Source organism: Gavialis gangeticus, unplaced genomic scaffold, assembly GCF_001723915.1.
Source record: "Gavialis gangeticus isolate Ggan-Ray unplaced genomic scaffold, GavGan_comp1, whole genome shotgun sequence".
Taxonomy (NCBI): Eukaryota; Metazoa; Chordata; order Crocodylia; family Gavialidae; genus Gavialis; species Gavialis gangeticus.
This window is the reverse complement of record NW_017729031.1, coordinates 32,030,373-32,045,309: the sequence shown is the minus strand read 5'-3', so window position 1 is coordinate 32,045,309 and position 14,937 is coordinate 32,030,373. Positions and strand designations below refer to the sequence as shown.

At 39.2% G+C, this 14,937-nt stretch overlaps 1 protein-coding gene across 1 annotated transcript in view; it reads left to right on the top strand.

The window, feature by feature from the left end:
• Nucleotides 1–14,937, top strand: part of SEC22A (SEC22 homolog A, vesicle trafficking protein) — a 37,489-nt gene that overhangs the window by 15,010 nt on the left and 7,542 nt on the right. Inside the window, exons 3-7 of the mRNA XM_019522577.1 lie at nt 42–245; nt 4,587–4,750; nt 6,009–6,203; nt 11,190–11,308; nt 13,934–13,999. Coding sequence (XP_019378122.1) covers nt 64–245; nt 4,587–4,750; nt 6,009–6,203; nt 11,190–11,308; nt 13,934–13,999 — 726 coding nt within the window. The 5' untranslated portion in view covers nt 42–63. The remainder of the gene's footprint in view (nt 1–41; nt 246–4,586; nt 4,751–6,008; nt 6,204–11,189; nt 11,309–13,933; nt 14,000–14,937) is intronic.

The following is a 14,937-nucleotide window of genomic DNA, read 5'->3' as shown; positions in this document are numbered from 1 at the left end:
TTTTTTTTTTTTTTTTTTTTTTTTTTTTTTTTTGTTCTTAGGTTTCCATTAAATCAGCTGGCAATGTCTATGATCTTATCTGCCTCCGTGGTCCGTGTGAGGGATGGACTCCCACTCTCTGCCTCTACAGATTGTGAACAGAGTACAGGTGTGCAGGAGTGTAGGAAATATTTTAAAGCGCTCTCAAGGAAACTTGCTCAGCTTCCCGACAGATGTACGCTGAAAACGGGGCAGTATAACATAAAGTAAGGTTTTTCTCTCATTATCCTTGCAGTGCTTCCTAGGGGTATTTGTTGTAGCAAGTTAAGAGTTACAGTATAGTGGTGATTAAAAAAACAAGGTATGAGTCTTATTTTCAGGGGCAGGTGTATGCGAGATAAGACAGTATTCTTAAATTGATTAAAGGCAGAACGTACAAAAAGGATTTTTACACACTCGTGGCTGATTCTGTGACATTAAGTAAGCTGTCTTGGGAATGCAGCATCCAGAAAATGTGGCACCAGGCAGTTTTTGGTGCCAGCTGCCTTACCCAGACTCTCCTGGGATGCCAGGCTTTCTAGATGCTGTGTTTCCAGGAGGACTTGCTCAGTGTCACACAAGGTTAGACTCCAGACCCTTGCAAGAGCAGTAGCAAGACTGTTAGTTCTTTACAGTAAGTAGTTCTTTATGTAAGTTCCTGAAAATAAAGTGTTTCCACATTACAAGCCCCCATCAAGATACTGCCACCAGCTCACTTGCTGCTTCAGGCACTGGGTTCTGTGTTCAGCTAGTGGCTGTGGCTCTGGGAGAGTTGACAAGGACTCTGCCATCTTGGCAGCTGCATGGCATGCTCCAGGCTTGCTGCTTTTCCAGTGAAGGAAGCATCTTCCCTGTTTAAAATGCACACCCCAATGTGCAGATGAGTGGGTGGGCATGAGCACAGCAATAGCTGAGTGGGAGTGCAGGGCCTGTGCTGGTGCCCCAGGGCCAGGGCCAGCAGGGGCCCAAAGCGAGCCTGTAGGAGCATGGGGCCTGGGCTGGCAGGGGCTCTATGGAACCAGGCTGGGCTGCGCCAGCAGGGAGAGGGGGAAGCCAGCCTGGCTCCATAGAGCCCCTGCCAGCCTGGATCCCACACTCCTACCACCCCGCTCTGGGCCCCAATCAGCCCTTGCCCCGGGGCACTGGCGTGGGCCTTGCACTCCTACCCAGCTGTCGCTGAGCTCATGCCTGTCTGCTGCCTGCTCACTCCTGCCTGCCACCACCATTTCCCCACTTTCCCATCTGCTGTGGTGCTTCTTCCCATGTGGTTTCTGTCACCGGCAGGGGTTCTGGGCAGTGAGGGAGAGTGTACGCAAGTCCCACGCATGCACCCCACCATACATATGTACCCACACCCCCTTTGCACTGCCGTACATGCGCACCCTCTCGCACACCTCAGCTACTCTTCCTACCCCTCCACACATGCCACAACCCTCTCCAGCCCCCTTCCCCCCACAAAGCCTATACCCACCCACACTCTACATTTCTACACCCCCCCACAATATACAAATGTAGACTTCATTTTTAACTATTATATAATCACTTCTATGTACGCTACACAAACGCATGTAAATCAGGACAACAAAAATATTTTTTGAAATCAAATTAATGAATGTTGTAGATGTTCTGTGTTTAAGAATATAATTTGGTATTTCTCTGGTTCCAAGATGGCACCCCCCCCTCCCCCCTTGCTGAAAAGAGTACTTCTGGTGGCAAAGGTTGGGGGACTAGGGGGCAGGACTTCTGGTCCCAAGATGGTGACCAGGGGGCAGGGCACCTGTCAAGGGGTGGGGCTACCCATGCAGCCCTGGACAGCTTGCCAAAACTCAGTAAGTGGCCCTCCACCCAAAATAATTGCCCACCCCTGTTTTAGACCAACACAGCTACAACCTATATCCCAGTTTTCCTTGTGGGTTTTTTATCACTCTTTGCTGTGCTGTTGGTTTCCAGTGCAACAGGTGGATTATTAAATTACGTGAACCCTCTCTTTCTCTCATCTGCCCCACCCTGCAACATTTTTCAGTAAATTTTTTTTTAAATGTTTTTTTTGTTTTTGTTTTAATATTCCGGAAAAATATTTAAGACAAGTTATTTCTTTTTATTTCTAGAAGTACTTTTTTAGGATGCTTAGCACTAGTTTCAGAGGACACTACTCCCAAAACACTCATGCATGCAGTTGGTATAGGTGTACTGATACATATTGAATCAGAACTGATATGAGGAAAATTTAAAGCATCAGCAGCCAGCTTCTGGCTGATTGTGGCTGGGAAGAGCTAGGCATTGCCCCGTGCCCGGATCTGGGAGGGACATGCCCGCCGCACTGTGCCCTCCCAAGGTAAGCACAGCGGTGGGAGCCGGCTCCCACCCTGCACCTCCCGAACAGGTTGCGGCTCTGTCCAGTTTCCCCCCCCGACTCCCTGGCTGGGCAGTGCCTGCCCCAGCCCCACTCCCACCCTCACCACAGGGGCCTTGATCTGCCACCTTCCTTCCCCCTTTTCCCCCACAACAGACTTACCAGCTGGTTGCCACTCTCCACTCTGCAGTGCTGCATATTGGCTATTAAAAGTTGGCCATTGGCCCAAAAAGTCTCTATCAGTGCACACCTAGCAGTTGGTAATATTTTTAATTTTGTAAGAAAAATGAACACAGTGAAACCCAAATCTTTCTTGTGAAGGCAGACCAAATGTAGATTCTGTGTGTGTAAATGTGAATGTAAAGTCAGTATTTCCTCTAAGATGCTAATGGGTAGATTGTTGCTTTAACTAATTATCCAGAAAATATAGTACTGTGGCTTCAATGTTGTTACAACTCTTGGCATGGACAAACATACTTGGACAAGCTTAAGGGGAAAGGAAGCTGCTACTCAGGAGTGCCTACCAGCTGTTACTCTGTTTTGCATGCCTGAATCACCCCAACTTTAACCCCGGATAAAACAAGAGTTAAAATGCGAATGGTAACAGCTGCTAGATGGTCTAAAGTAGCAGCTCCCTCTTCTTTCTATTTTGAAATCGCTCCAAGTGTATGTTTGTCCTTGCCCTATTAATACTGAAACTGAGTCTGAAGTTTCTTTGGCAGCTGGTAAGTTTACAAGACATTTGCAAAAACTGCATGCAACATAATCAAAGGGGTGCTGTGTATATTACTTTTAAGCAGGGATCCTGGTTTTCTCTGATTTAAAAAAAAAAAAAAATCCCCTACTTTTGGATTAAAATAAGTTACCCCAAATCAACATATTTCTATGATTAATATTAAACACCACTATATATAGATATAAAGATATCTATATATGAACAGTTTCATTTTAATCATGCAGAAATGTGGATTTGGGGTTATTTTTTTACATTTGAAAATTTGGGATTTTTTTTTTGTCAGAGGAAACCAGGATCCCTGCTTATAAGTAAGACTTCTTTGACATTTAGATCTGTATTAGCTTACTACTTTTTTTTTAAATACCATATTTACCCAAATTGAAGATAACTCAAATTTTAAGATGATCCCCAATACTTGGATTTGATGCAAGGAAAATTTATAAATGTATTATAAGTTTCTATGTATAGATTCTATATTTCTTGAAGGGCTGTCTTAAATTCAACACACCCACACACACTGCAGCAGGAAAAGCAGTACAGGGGGTGTAGGGTGGCAGTGGGGGAGGCAGTTGAGGCGGTATGGTGGTGTGGGAGAGTGAAACAACCTGAATCCTGTCCCCCGATCCAATCCAGCATGGCATCTCCCCAAAATCGGCATTGGGTGGGTGGAACCTCCTGTGCACCTCTTTTTCCTGGAAGAGTATGGCAGGGGGATGGGGACTGGACTGGGAAAACCTGCAGCACAAGCTGGCTCTCCTGCCTGCTTCAGGCTTATCAGAAAACCTTAAGGGTCAGGAGAATAGGTGCATGCTGCAGCCCTTCTGGGTTTGTCCGTGCACGAGGCATGTGGAGCACTATCACATGGCTGTGGCAGCAGCTCAGTACTCCTGAGAGGTTTCACAGCACCCTGGTTGAGAACCACTGGTATAGAAATATTTCAGATTCCACTTTGGAAGGAGTGGGGATTTTCTAGTTTCTGGTCATCTTTATTCCTATTCATGGGCACTGATAAATCATCCTTGCTAGGGAGGAGTTTTGTTCCCTTGCTTATTATAAAGGAATTTTTTTACAGCAGTTTCTTGAGCCTGTAGAATGTACCAGATGGCACGTTTTGCCTTCAGAATAAATGAAACTTTCCCAGGGGATAACCATGTGTTTTGCCCTCCCTAAGGGCTTTATTTCATTTCCCCATTCTTGTGCACGTTGTTCAGTTGCCACGCTTGGTGCGCTTATGTATGTTTAGCCTTGTTTCTTGTTTGCTGGTGCAATACTGTTTAAAAGACCGACATTACCCAAAAGTAAATTGTTTTCTTCCATAAAACAATCTTTGACTTTGTCAATAAATATTAATGTTTTCATTACCCCGTGGCAGTTTTTTTTTTACTGCTCTGTTATGGCATATGGAACCAGTCTGGTGAAACTGAGCGTTACCTGGATTTAATTTTGAAATGCTAAAACTACTCTTTTAAACTTTTTTAGTTTTATTAGCTCTCTAGAAGTGAGCTACATGATGTTGTGCACTGAAAATTACCCCAGTGTCCTGGCTTTCTGCTTCCTGGATGAGCTTCAGAAGGAGTTCATCACCACCTACGATATGCTGAGGACAAATACTGCCATCCGACCATACTGTTTCATAGAGTTTGGTAAGGATAAGACTTCTGTTTTACAGTAACTCTTCCCATCATGATCAAAGTTTACTGACTATATTCAGGAATGTACAACTTGGACAAAGACCATTCAGCTGAGATTGTTATATTTGAATGTGATATCAGGGCCTGGAAACATACATTGAATACAGTTGAAAAATTTGACTTCAGTGGGAGTTGAATGAGGCATTTAGAGCCTTATGTAAAGTTCATTGAGAGTCTTTCTATTACGTTTGATAGGTTTTCTGTGAATGAATCCAGAGGAGCTTATCCTGCTAGTTGGTAATATATTATGACATGTTTTACTTTATACCCTTATCAAAATATTTATCTTACCAAGATATTGGTCTTCATAAGTTTACAAAGTAAAAGACTGCAATCTTTCACTGTTATAGTTGTTTATCCAGTGTGGGGAAAAGAGACTTCTATAATGCAGCTATGCATCGCATCTTCTCTAATTCAAGCTTCAAGTACAAATAATGCCACATTCAATTGAGAATACCAATACCCCTTGTAGAATTGGTTAGCCTCTGCAGTGGTTTTTAAAAATCCTGCCGTCTTTTAGAGACAAAGGAAACCTGTTTCGTGTAGTCTAATAAAATACTTTTAGATCTTGAAAGTTATAGTTGTTTTAGAAGAAAAATGGTATATATTACATTTCTTTAACTTTTCCAGTGCTTGATCAGTTGTTTTAAAACTTGCCCTGTGTTATAACTGTTACTATCTTTCTTATGCAGAAGCTCTTGAACCTGTATTTTCCCTATCCCTCTCCGTGTTTTCCAGGAAGTTTGGGGGTACTTTTATTGCATTGACACATTTGTTGTGAGGTCAGAAGATAAGAATTTGCAATTTAGGGCACTTTTTAGAATTAAGCAAGTTCATCCGTGACAAAGTGTGAACTCCTCTGCTTTTGTAAGAATGTTTTCCAAGTTGAAAGGAAAGCTAAAACAAGTGCAATAAATCCATTGTATAAGGACTGCGTTCAGTTTCACACAGTGAAAAGCCATTAGTTTATTCACAGTTGTTAAGTAATTAGACTTCTAGAGTGTAATTTTTTGTGTGGCAGAATTAATTAGCCTGTGATATATTAGTCATAAAATAGAAATAGTATTAGAATGTTCCAAGATAAATGTAAGAATTTCAAATAATGAATTTAAATAGGTGCATAAGAAATCTATTGCCCATAAAGCTGCATGGTCTTGAATTTATTTAATTAAAAATGTCTATAGAGATGTATTCTTTTAATTTTACACAGATAATGTTATCCAAAGGACCAAGCAGAGATATAACAACACGCGGTCTCTATCAACAAAGATAAATCTTGCTGACATGCAGATGGAAATCAAGCTGAGACCACCTTGTCAAATTTCTCTGTCTGAATTAGGTTCAGCTAATGGATTTGTGCATTTATCTGCTGTAGAATTTAAGGGTACCGGTAAGATACCTGCTGGTGAGTTTCATAGCTTAATTACAACTATCCTTGAATGAACCTAGAGTATGGCAATGCACTTACTTTTCTTTTTTCCAAGTGAAATGATATAGGAAATTATGCCAAACCTCATACTTTCTTAGCTGCTGGGTTTGTATAAAGGACTGCCGTGTCATAGGAACCTGCCTCTTTCTCTAGAAGCTGTGACTTCTGTTATAACTATTCATTCTTCCCCTGCAGCTTGCAGAGAGGAATGTGTTTTTTGTTAATCAAGGGCAGTTATCAATAGACACCGGTTTCTTAATGAAAATACACAGATAAACATTTAAATAGATCTTCTTTTCTTTTTCTTTTTCCTATTTTTAAAGACTTATAAGATCAGCTAATGATTTCTTTTATAATGGGAGCTGAGGACATCATTAACGTATTGTATCATTATGGGTGTAATGTCATGATGACTACTGGAATCAGTGGGAGGAGCATTACTTAGAGGTCCTTCACATTCAAATTCAGTGTAATTACCTTACTATTACATACACTTGACACAGTGTTTGCTATGTACATCACATCAGTAATAATATATTAGCACATGTGGGGTTTTTTTTACTTTTCAACTTGTTAATTTCGCACAAGGAATAAATTACATAGAGCTGGATAATGACTTACTGGGGATGGGCATATGATTCTTGACTTGTGATATGAAAAGAGCTCTCTGAAGCAATTCAGCTATTTCCTATTAGAACAGAAGAATTGAAAAGAAAAACACAACAGCCTGGTGCTAATGCATGGATTGTACAAATGAAATTTGTCTAGAGGAAGTGAAATAGACCAGTCTAGTTTCAATCTTCAAGTTCAATGAAGCAAAAAATAAATAGAATAAATGATGAGCATTTAAATACTAAATGTTCCTCTTTTTAAATGCGTCTGTCTCTTATGCTGGTCTGTCCAGGTAGATTTTGGTACCCACGTGGGTCACTTTACAGGATTAGAGTGGAAAACTGACACACATGCAAGCTTTCATTAAAATATTGTAAAGTTTAATGGGTAAGGTAAATTGTGTACCTTTTTAATAGGGACCCTTTAATTCCTTCTTGTGCTAGATATTCATTTTTAATGATTAGCAAAAACACTTTGGCCTCTGTTTACTAAGAATTTTCTCTCTACAGATATAAAAAAAAATGCTTTTTATTTAAAAAGAGGAGATTGCTAAGTCTTTGTACAGCATGTGCCTTAATGGAGCTTGGATTCTGATGGCTCTGTATGCTATCATAATACAAATCATTTATAATAATAATGATTACAACATGTTGGTGCTGGCAAAGAAAAAAGAACTAAGTTCTGCAAGAGCCAAAAGGGGAATATATAATAATGTTTAAATAATTTAAGTGCATGAAACCTTTTAAGAAATGCCACGTACCTTTGCTAACTCATCCAGAGCGTATTCTTAATATTATTGTTGACTAATGGAGAAATGTGGAAAACATTGTACTGAGAACCAGTACTTGTTGACATGTTCTATTCTTTTTTTAATAATTCTCCGGTGTCATTCTTTTATCACTTTTGACACTTCTACCTTTTGTTTCTTACAAGTTAATCCTTTGTGATTTACTCAACAGCCTGCTGTAATCCCGTCTCTGGAAGAGGTGGTAGTGTCACAAGTGGAAGCTAGAGATGGGAACAATCTGTGGTTACAAAAATACCAAATCTTTGTGATGTAGGTAGGCAGAATTATTATAAATCAATCATCCATCAAAAGATTTTAGATAGCGCAAGGTGTTCACTCATTATATTACAATAGGAGATGCTCAGTGATGATATTATTTTAAATTTTAAGGAATATTTTTGTTTTGTTTTTCCTTATTATTGGAACTATTGGGCATCTTTACACCTGCTCTGGGGTGCGGGTGCTTTTAATTAGAGCGGCTCTTAGGAGGTGCTCTAATTAAAGCGCCTGCAGCATCTTATGTATTCACGGAGGGGGTGCTTTAACTAAAGCTCGTGCAAAGAGTTTTTTAGTTCAAGTGTCCCCACTGCCATTTTGAAGTGTGGGGATGCTGAATACACAAGATGTTGAGGCTGCTGGAGCTTGCTAATGAGTATGTTTCAGCAGACTCATTTAATTGAGTTTGCTTTGCGTGCTAATTAGCACATGTTGGAGCAGGCATTGGGCATGTGCATAGCTGCCCATTGTTTTAGAGTCTCCCAAACCAGCCACTTCCTCCAGTGCAAGCCTGAAGTGAGTTGAAGAGCTGAAGAAGTCTTCACTACCTGGTTGATACTGCTCAGTTTTCAGAGACTTCCTAGATTTTTCTCAGTCCTGAAATATCACTTCTTAGGATACAACTGTCCTTGCCCAGTGTCTTTCCCTGCTTCTGCTCTCCCTTTCAACCATAGGGCTTGCTGTGGGTAAATTATAGGTCTTAAATTACTTTAGGGAGTACAGTTTTTCTTTGCCTAATTTTAAAATGAATGCCCTGGGAAGCAATGCAGTCTCTCAGATCTCTGGTATTTAGGGAGATATTCACTGTATAAGTTAATAAAAATAGCTTATGTAAAAAGACATGTCTGCACTCTAGTTGGAGCTGTACTTTTGGTTTTCTTGCTTTAAACCAGTTTGCTCAGTATTGCTAACTGTGTAGCTGCAGCACAAGATGAGAACTTGCCTGGGAACCCAGGTCAGTAGTTGTATAGCTAGCTATGCAGAATCCTGCACTGCCACAGCTGTGCCTTTGTTAGCTAATTGAAGGCTAGCCCTATTATTTCCACCTGAGCTGCAGTCACATCTGTCACAACAGCTTAGACCTACCCTTGTAAAAAAAAATTAATAAAAATGCCTCATAAGTAGTACATAGCCAAGATAACTTTCTGGGAGCCACTTCAAGCCCCCAATTAAGTTAACTGCTGTATACTTCAGCTCTAATACAGCATCAATATACAAGTTAGAAAAGCGTTTGAAAAATGAGAATGGCCATAATGTAGCAGGGCAGGAAAATATTTTAAAAATGTGAAATAGTTCCTTATAGGAAACTTAAAAATGTTTGATATCTAAACTTGTATGTTCTTTACCCTTTGGCATTGGTCCAGGACAATCATCTCTAATTAGATTTGGGGAGTTAATAATTTCCATAGGAAGCTTAATCTTGCAGCTATGGTAAAGCTGTCCTGCCACCTGTAACTGCCCTTCCAGATTTTTTTTTTAATTCATGTATTTGCTGTTTGGCACTTAGCTGCTTTGGTGATAGAATATGCAACTGTTTGAGCCTTCCAGACCTTAGTGACTAATAATGGTGTTGGGTCTCCATAACTAGATTTGGGTTGGTTGTTAGCTAGACAAACTAGTCCTTTTACGTAAGAGAGAGAGAGAGGTTAAAAAAGGTCTGATGCTTAAGCACAGACTAGGTAGTTTGTACTGACTTCATAGTTTCATAGTGCTTTGGGTCAGAAGGGACCCAAACGGATCATCAGGTCTGACCATCTGTTTATTGTTTACCCCCATTTTTGTGCTCTTCCAATGCAGAGTCCCTCATTGGAATATTTGAGAATTTTTCACATCCCTTCCCTTTTTACTCTCAAAAGTCATTAGTAATGCATACATTTAACCCAATTGTGTGACTTGATTTATATGTAGCATATAAAATTTCTGGTCCCCATAAAAAAGAACTGGTTTAAAAACTGAGTAACTGAAGGAAGAGAAGTTTGAATAGAAATTGGCACCCAACCTTAAATGTTTGTTGTCAGTACTGTCCATAATATATCTTGTGGTTAGAGTAGGAGTAAGTTATGAAAGTTAAGCTTCAGGATGTAGTTTTTGTTTCAAGTAGCTTCTACCTGATTCAATTAAGCCCTGACTCCTTTACAAATTAGTTACACTAAAACATAAAACTTGAGCATACTAAAATTAGACCACAGAAGCATACAAACAGTGTTATATATTTAACAAGGAAAAGTAGTTTTTGTAGGTTCTTTGTGGTTTCTTTAACTTTATGAACTGTTTAGAGAGTCTTTCTGCTGCATCTGTTCAGTGCAAACAATCAAGATTGACACCCCCTCTATATTAATGTTACAGTTCATTAACTTCATTGTTTTCACCTTTACACTTCACTGATTTAGACAGAATGATTTAAATACGGTTCAGTAATCCTGTTGTCACCCAGTGTTGCCTAGACCATTATGAATTTTGTCTTGGGTTTTTCATATTTGGCTTCCATTCTTAATTGTGGAAGAGCATAGTGATGACTGAAGCACACATCTACTATGTGTTACAATCATTCGTGTAACTGTGGCCCCTGATGAGCACAAATGAGTGTACATGTGGAAAGTAATGTGTTTTCAGGTTTAACTTGTGCCAGGGGACACTTCCAAATTTCATATTGAGCTGCAATATGCATACTGCTTGCATGGTTCCAGAATGTATTTATTTCTATCGGTGGTAACATTTACAGGCCTGTGTGCTTTGTTGTAGGGGCAAGTAATGGCTTTGCTTTGCAGCCTTCTGTTCAGCAAACAAACTAAATCAGTTCTGATAGCTTTAACTAATGCATTAGTGTTAAAGAAAAGTGGAGGTTGTGAGAGGAGCTCTTAAGTACGTGACTTATTAGATGGTTGCTAATTGTGGACGAATTTTACCAGCAAGTGCATTATTTGCTATTGATTTACTGGCATGTTTGAGCAGCCTTCAGTAGTATGCTGAATAAACAGGATGTATCAAGTTAAATTTCTTTTAAAAATGACAGAGAAGAACATTAGTTTTGCATTTAATTGAAGCAGAGTACATTTTGTCAAAACCTTGCATTGATGTCTTAAAAAATGCTTTGTGCGGTGTTCTTTTTAGAATTTAAAATGTACATGTTTTTCGCTTGCAAAATTCAATTGCATGTGTTTTGAGCAGGAAGAAGATATTGAAACACTGGATTAATACTTTTCTAAAATTTTGAGGGAAATGCTTTTACCAATTTCAAAATGCTTACTATTGTATTTTTGGGTTGTTTTTTTACATGTGCCTTGAAGCTCCTCATCAGCGACTGGAACCCTTGACTTTGCCAGGGATTGTCTCATTTATACTTAGCCTGTTATGCGGGGCTTTGAATTTAATTCGAGGCTTTCATGCCATAGAAAGCCTTCTGCAGGTACTGTACAACATTTATAACTCCAACGAAAAGTAATTTGAAATATCAAACCTGTCAAGTTTATACAAAAATGTCAATCAAAATAACACCATATAAATTGTTTATGAGCCAAATTCTGTTTCACCTTATTCATATGAATATTCCTATTAATTTCAGACCCAGTCGGCATGTTTTTATAGCCATTATTGAGTGAGATTTTTCAAAGGCGCCTAAGGGAATTTGAATATGAGTGGCAGACTTCCTTAGGTAGGCCTGCAGTAGTGAATATGCGGTGATGGAGTGCTGTTCTCTAAATTCCTGCCATGACTTTGCACTTTAAGAAAAAAAACACAGTTTCATGGAACTATGCATAACGCTTGAGCAGCAAAGTTTTGAAAATCTAGCTCGTTGTCTGCAGGGGTCCATAGAGGAGGGATGTTTTGAAGGATTTTTATAACCAGAATGTTCGTTCCCTCCAGAATAAAGAGAGAAGTAATGTACCTAACATTTGTTTATTAACAGTGTTGTCCCTCAGTGGGTTTCCCCATAAAAGATGCTTTTGTTTGATCTTGCAATCCATGATCTTACAGTGAATAAGATGGTTTTTCTCTTTCTCCCTTAAGCTTTGTTCCCACTGATAGTAGTTACTAAATGGAGGATTTTGTCATGAAAATGATAGGTCTTCCTTTGGAGTGGATTGTTACAGTTTGTTCAACGGTTATGGTGCCCTGGCAGCATATCCTAGCCGAAGGTTTGCCCCGGTTAATGTTATACCGAGGGTCCGCAATGGTGATTGTCCAGGTGGAAAAGGATGATCCGGCGGTGGTTTGCCAAAGGAGTTAGAGGGGGATCCTAGAGTTTTGCCCTGCATCGATCTACTCAGTATAATAAGTTCTGGCATCTAAAATTTTGATGAGAGTTTCTTCAAAATTGCAGCGTTATCAGTATTTAATGCACTTTAATACAGTTTAATGCACCAAGTTGCCTTACCTCTTTTAATGTACTATATACATCCTAGTTATATTTTGTATGCTCATTTGCATATTAGTTTAAACACTGACAATTAAGACCTAGGGCATTTCCTGAAGACTAATGAATGCATTGGGGGAGGTAATGAAAATACCATGTGAAAAGGTCATTGTTGTTATAAGAAATTAAAATGAAAAAATGCAAAGAAAAAGAAAGAAAGATGTATGAAATTTAACATGGCATTTCTAGAGAATTAATGCCTGTTGATTCACGAATTGTATTTCACATGCATGTAAGCAATCTCCTGAATTCACTGGGTATATAAATATGAATGTAAAATATATAGCATTAGGCGAGTAATGTTAAATAGAAAATTTCACCACTTGTATAATAATATTTTTAGTTCTTATCTTTGTTTGCAAAAGATCAGAGATGTGGAAGCATGTGCCAGTGTTGGAGGGGCAGATGGCAATTCATGGTGAAATGTAGTGACCATGCTTTATTTTGGGTAAATCCTCAATATAAGAAATGAAGAGTACTTTAACATGGAATAAATCCCTGAAAGATGAGGCAAGAGTCATTAATGTGTTATGTGGAAGTTTAACTTCTGAAAAAAAGAAACTTTAATGCAAAAGCTTCCTTCTGAATTTAAAACACATTAAAAATAAGTGATTCATTTTGGAGTTGGCAAAACTATATGGTAAACTATAGGTCCACTTCACTGAATGCTAGCTGAGGGTTTTTATATTTTGTTGAAGTGTTTTGTCCTTGTAGATAGGTTTTGTATGTTGAACTATAGACTTTTTCTTAGCCAAGGCTACAGATGCAAGAACTGCAGACAGAATACGTTGTCAGCAGAGGAGCTGTAGTTCCGAGTGGACCAGCTCCTTTTGGAAATAGGCTTCTCCTTCCAGAAAAAGTTGTTTGCTGACTGCCTCATTTGTCTGGGAGTGTTTCTGATTTATGACAGATGCTTGTTTGAAAAACCTGAAAAATGCAGTCTGCAATATTCTGGCTGACATTTATTTTGCTCAGCTTTCTAGAAACTATTAAAACATGTTTGAATAATTGAGAGAGATGAGCGTTTGGGGAAGAAACCCTCAAAGTGGGAAGATCTGTCATTTTAAATGTATCTTCCACTTCGAGACCTCAACCTTCTCCTAATATTGCTGTTTACACATAATCTTTTTCTACTCTTGCTTTGTTTTATCTTCCACAAATACAAGCTTGACTATATTGTTTTCTAGGTATGATTTTGGCACACTCTAGTGGACACTTTGTATTTTCCATTACCTTTTGAGAAGTTTGAAGATGCAGTTCTACAAAGTTGATATTGGTTATAGTTCCTAGTATAAAAGCTGGGATTTTCAAAGGAGATAAAGATGGCCAGAGCTACAGAAGAGTCTCTGTTTGGCACATCAAAAATACTGGCGATTTAGTTGTCTGCTGTGCTAAATAGAAAGGTTAGCAAGAAAAATAACATTAGAATGTTCTGGACCTTGTAGGTTTCATTTTGTGGATCTTATTTAACTTGAGAAATAAATAAGCAATGCCTTCTAATTTCTTCAGTTTGCTTCTAATACAGGAGGTCACTTTAAATTTGCATATTGGATTATGTTTAATTTTTTTGTGTGTGAACTATGCAGTTGCTAAGACACTGGATTGTTTTTCTTCCAGAACGAGGGGGAAGATGTCAGTTATGTCATTGCATTTTTCCTTGGAACAGCAGCCTGCTTGTACCAGGTAGGTTGACCCAGTTGCATATTTCAGTTAACTGAACAATACTTCTGAAGGTATGTACAAATATCAGACTTTTAAACGGTGTATATTTGTGGGAAGCAAGACTAAAAATAATCCTGTCTCTCTCTTGTGCTGGTAGCGATGAGCCACTGTAGTATAGATTCCTGCCTGCATCCTTTTTTCTACAAACAGCAGCTGGGACATTGTCTTTCTGCAGTTAGAAAGTTTAGGATATGCTTGTCTCCTTCCTGGAGATGTTAGAATTGCTGCGTGACCCAATTTTATAGATTCATAAAAGTTAGAGGTGACACACACATTTTTAGGCACTCGGTTCACATTTTGCTCGTGCAAATATAGGATTTTTTTTCTCCAGCGCTGCATCCAGCTTAGCTGTAAAAGAAACAAGTGATTTGGGAAAGAGGTAGTTAGCTGCGTTAGCCTGAAGTCAGGGAGAAGGTGTGGTAGAGATGCATCTTGTAAACTAACTGAATCAGAGATGCGTAACCTTTTGTAAGAGCTCATCAGATGCATCTGATGAAGTGAGCTTTGCTCATGAAAGCTTAAGCGACTGGGTCCCATTGCTTCCCCAGCATGACTCCTCTGTGGCTTAATACAGTTTATTTGGAAAATTTCCCTGACATGCAGCCTACGCTCTCCCTTCCTCTGCTCTGTTCTGCGGTCCCATAATTATGCTCTTTCTACACCCCCTTTCCCCCCAGTGATTTCTGTTCTTTGACATTTTATACTCTTCGTACAGTAATCTAGTACCATGTCCTCTTGCTCTTCATGGTGGTGTTCAGCCAAGTTATGCATAGTTTGTGTTCTTAATCTTTCCATGTGAGCCAATTGTCAAAGCCCCTTCATAGTTTTTATGGCTCGTTGAATTCATACTCGTTTATTTCAGCCTGACTTCTGTCCTGGGGAAGATCTTAGAAAAGTTT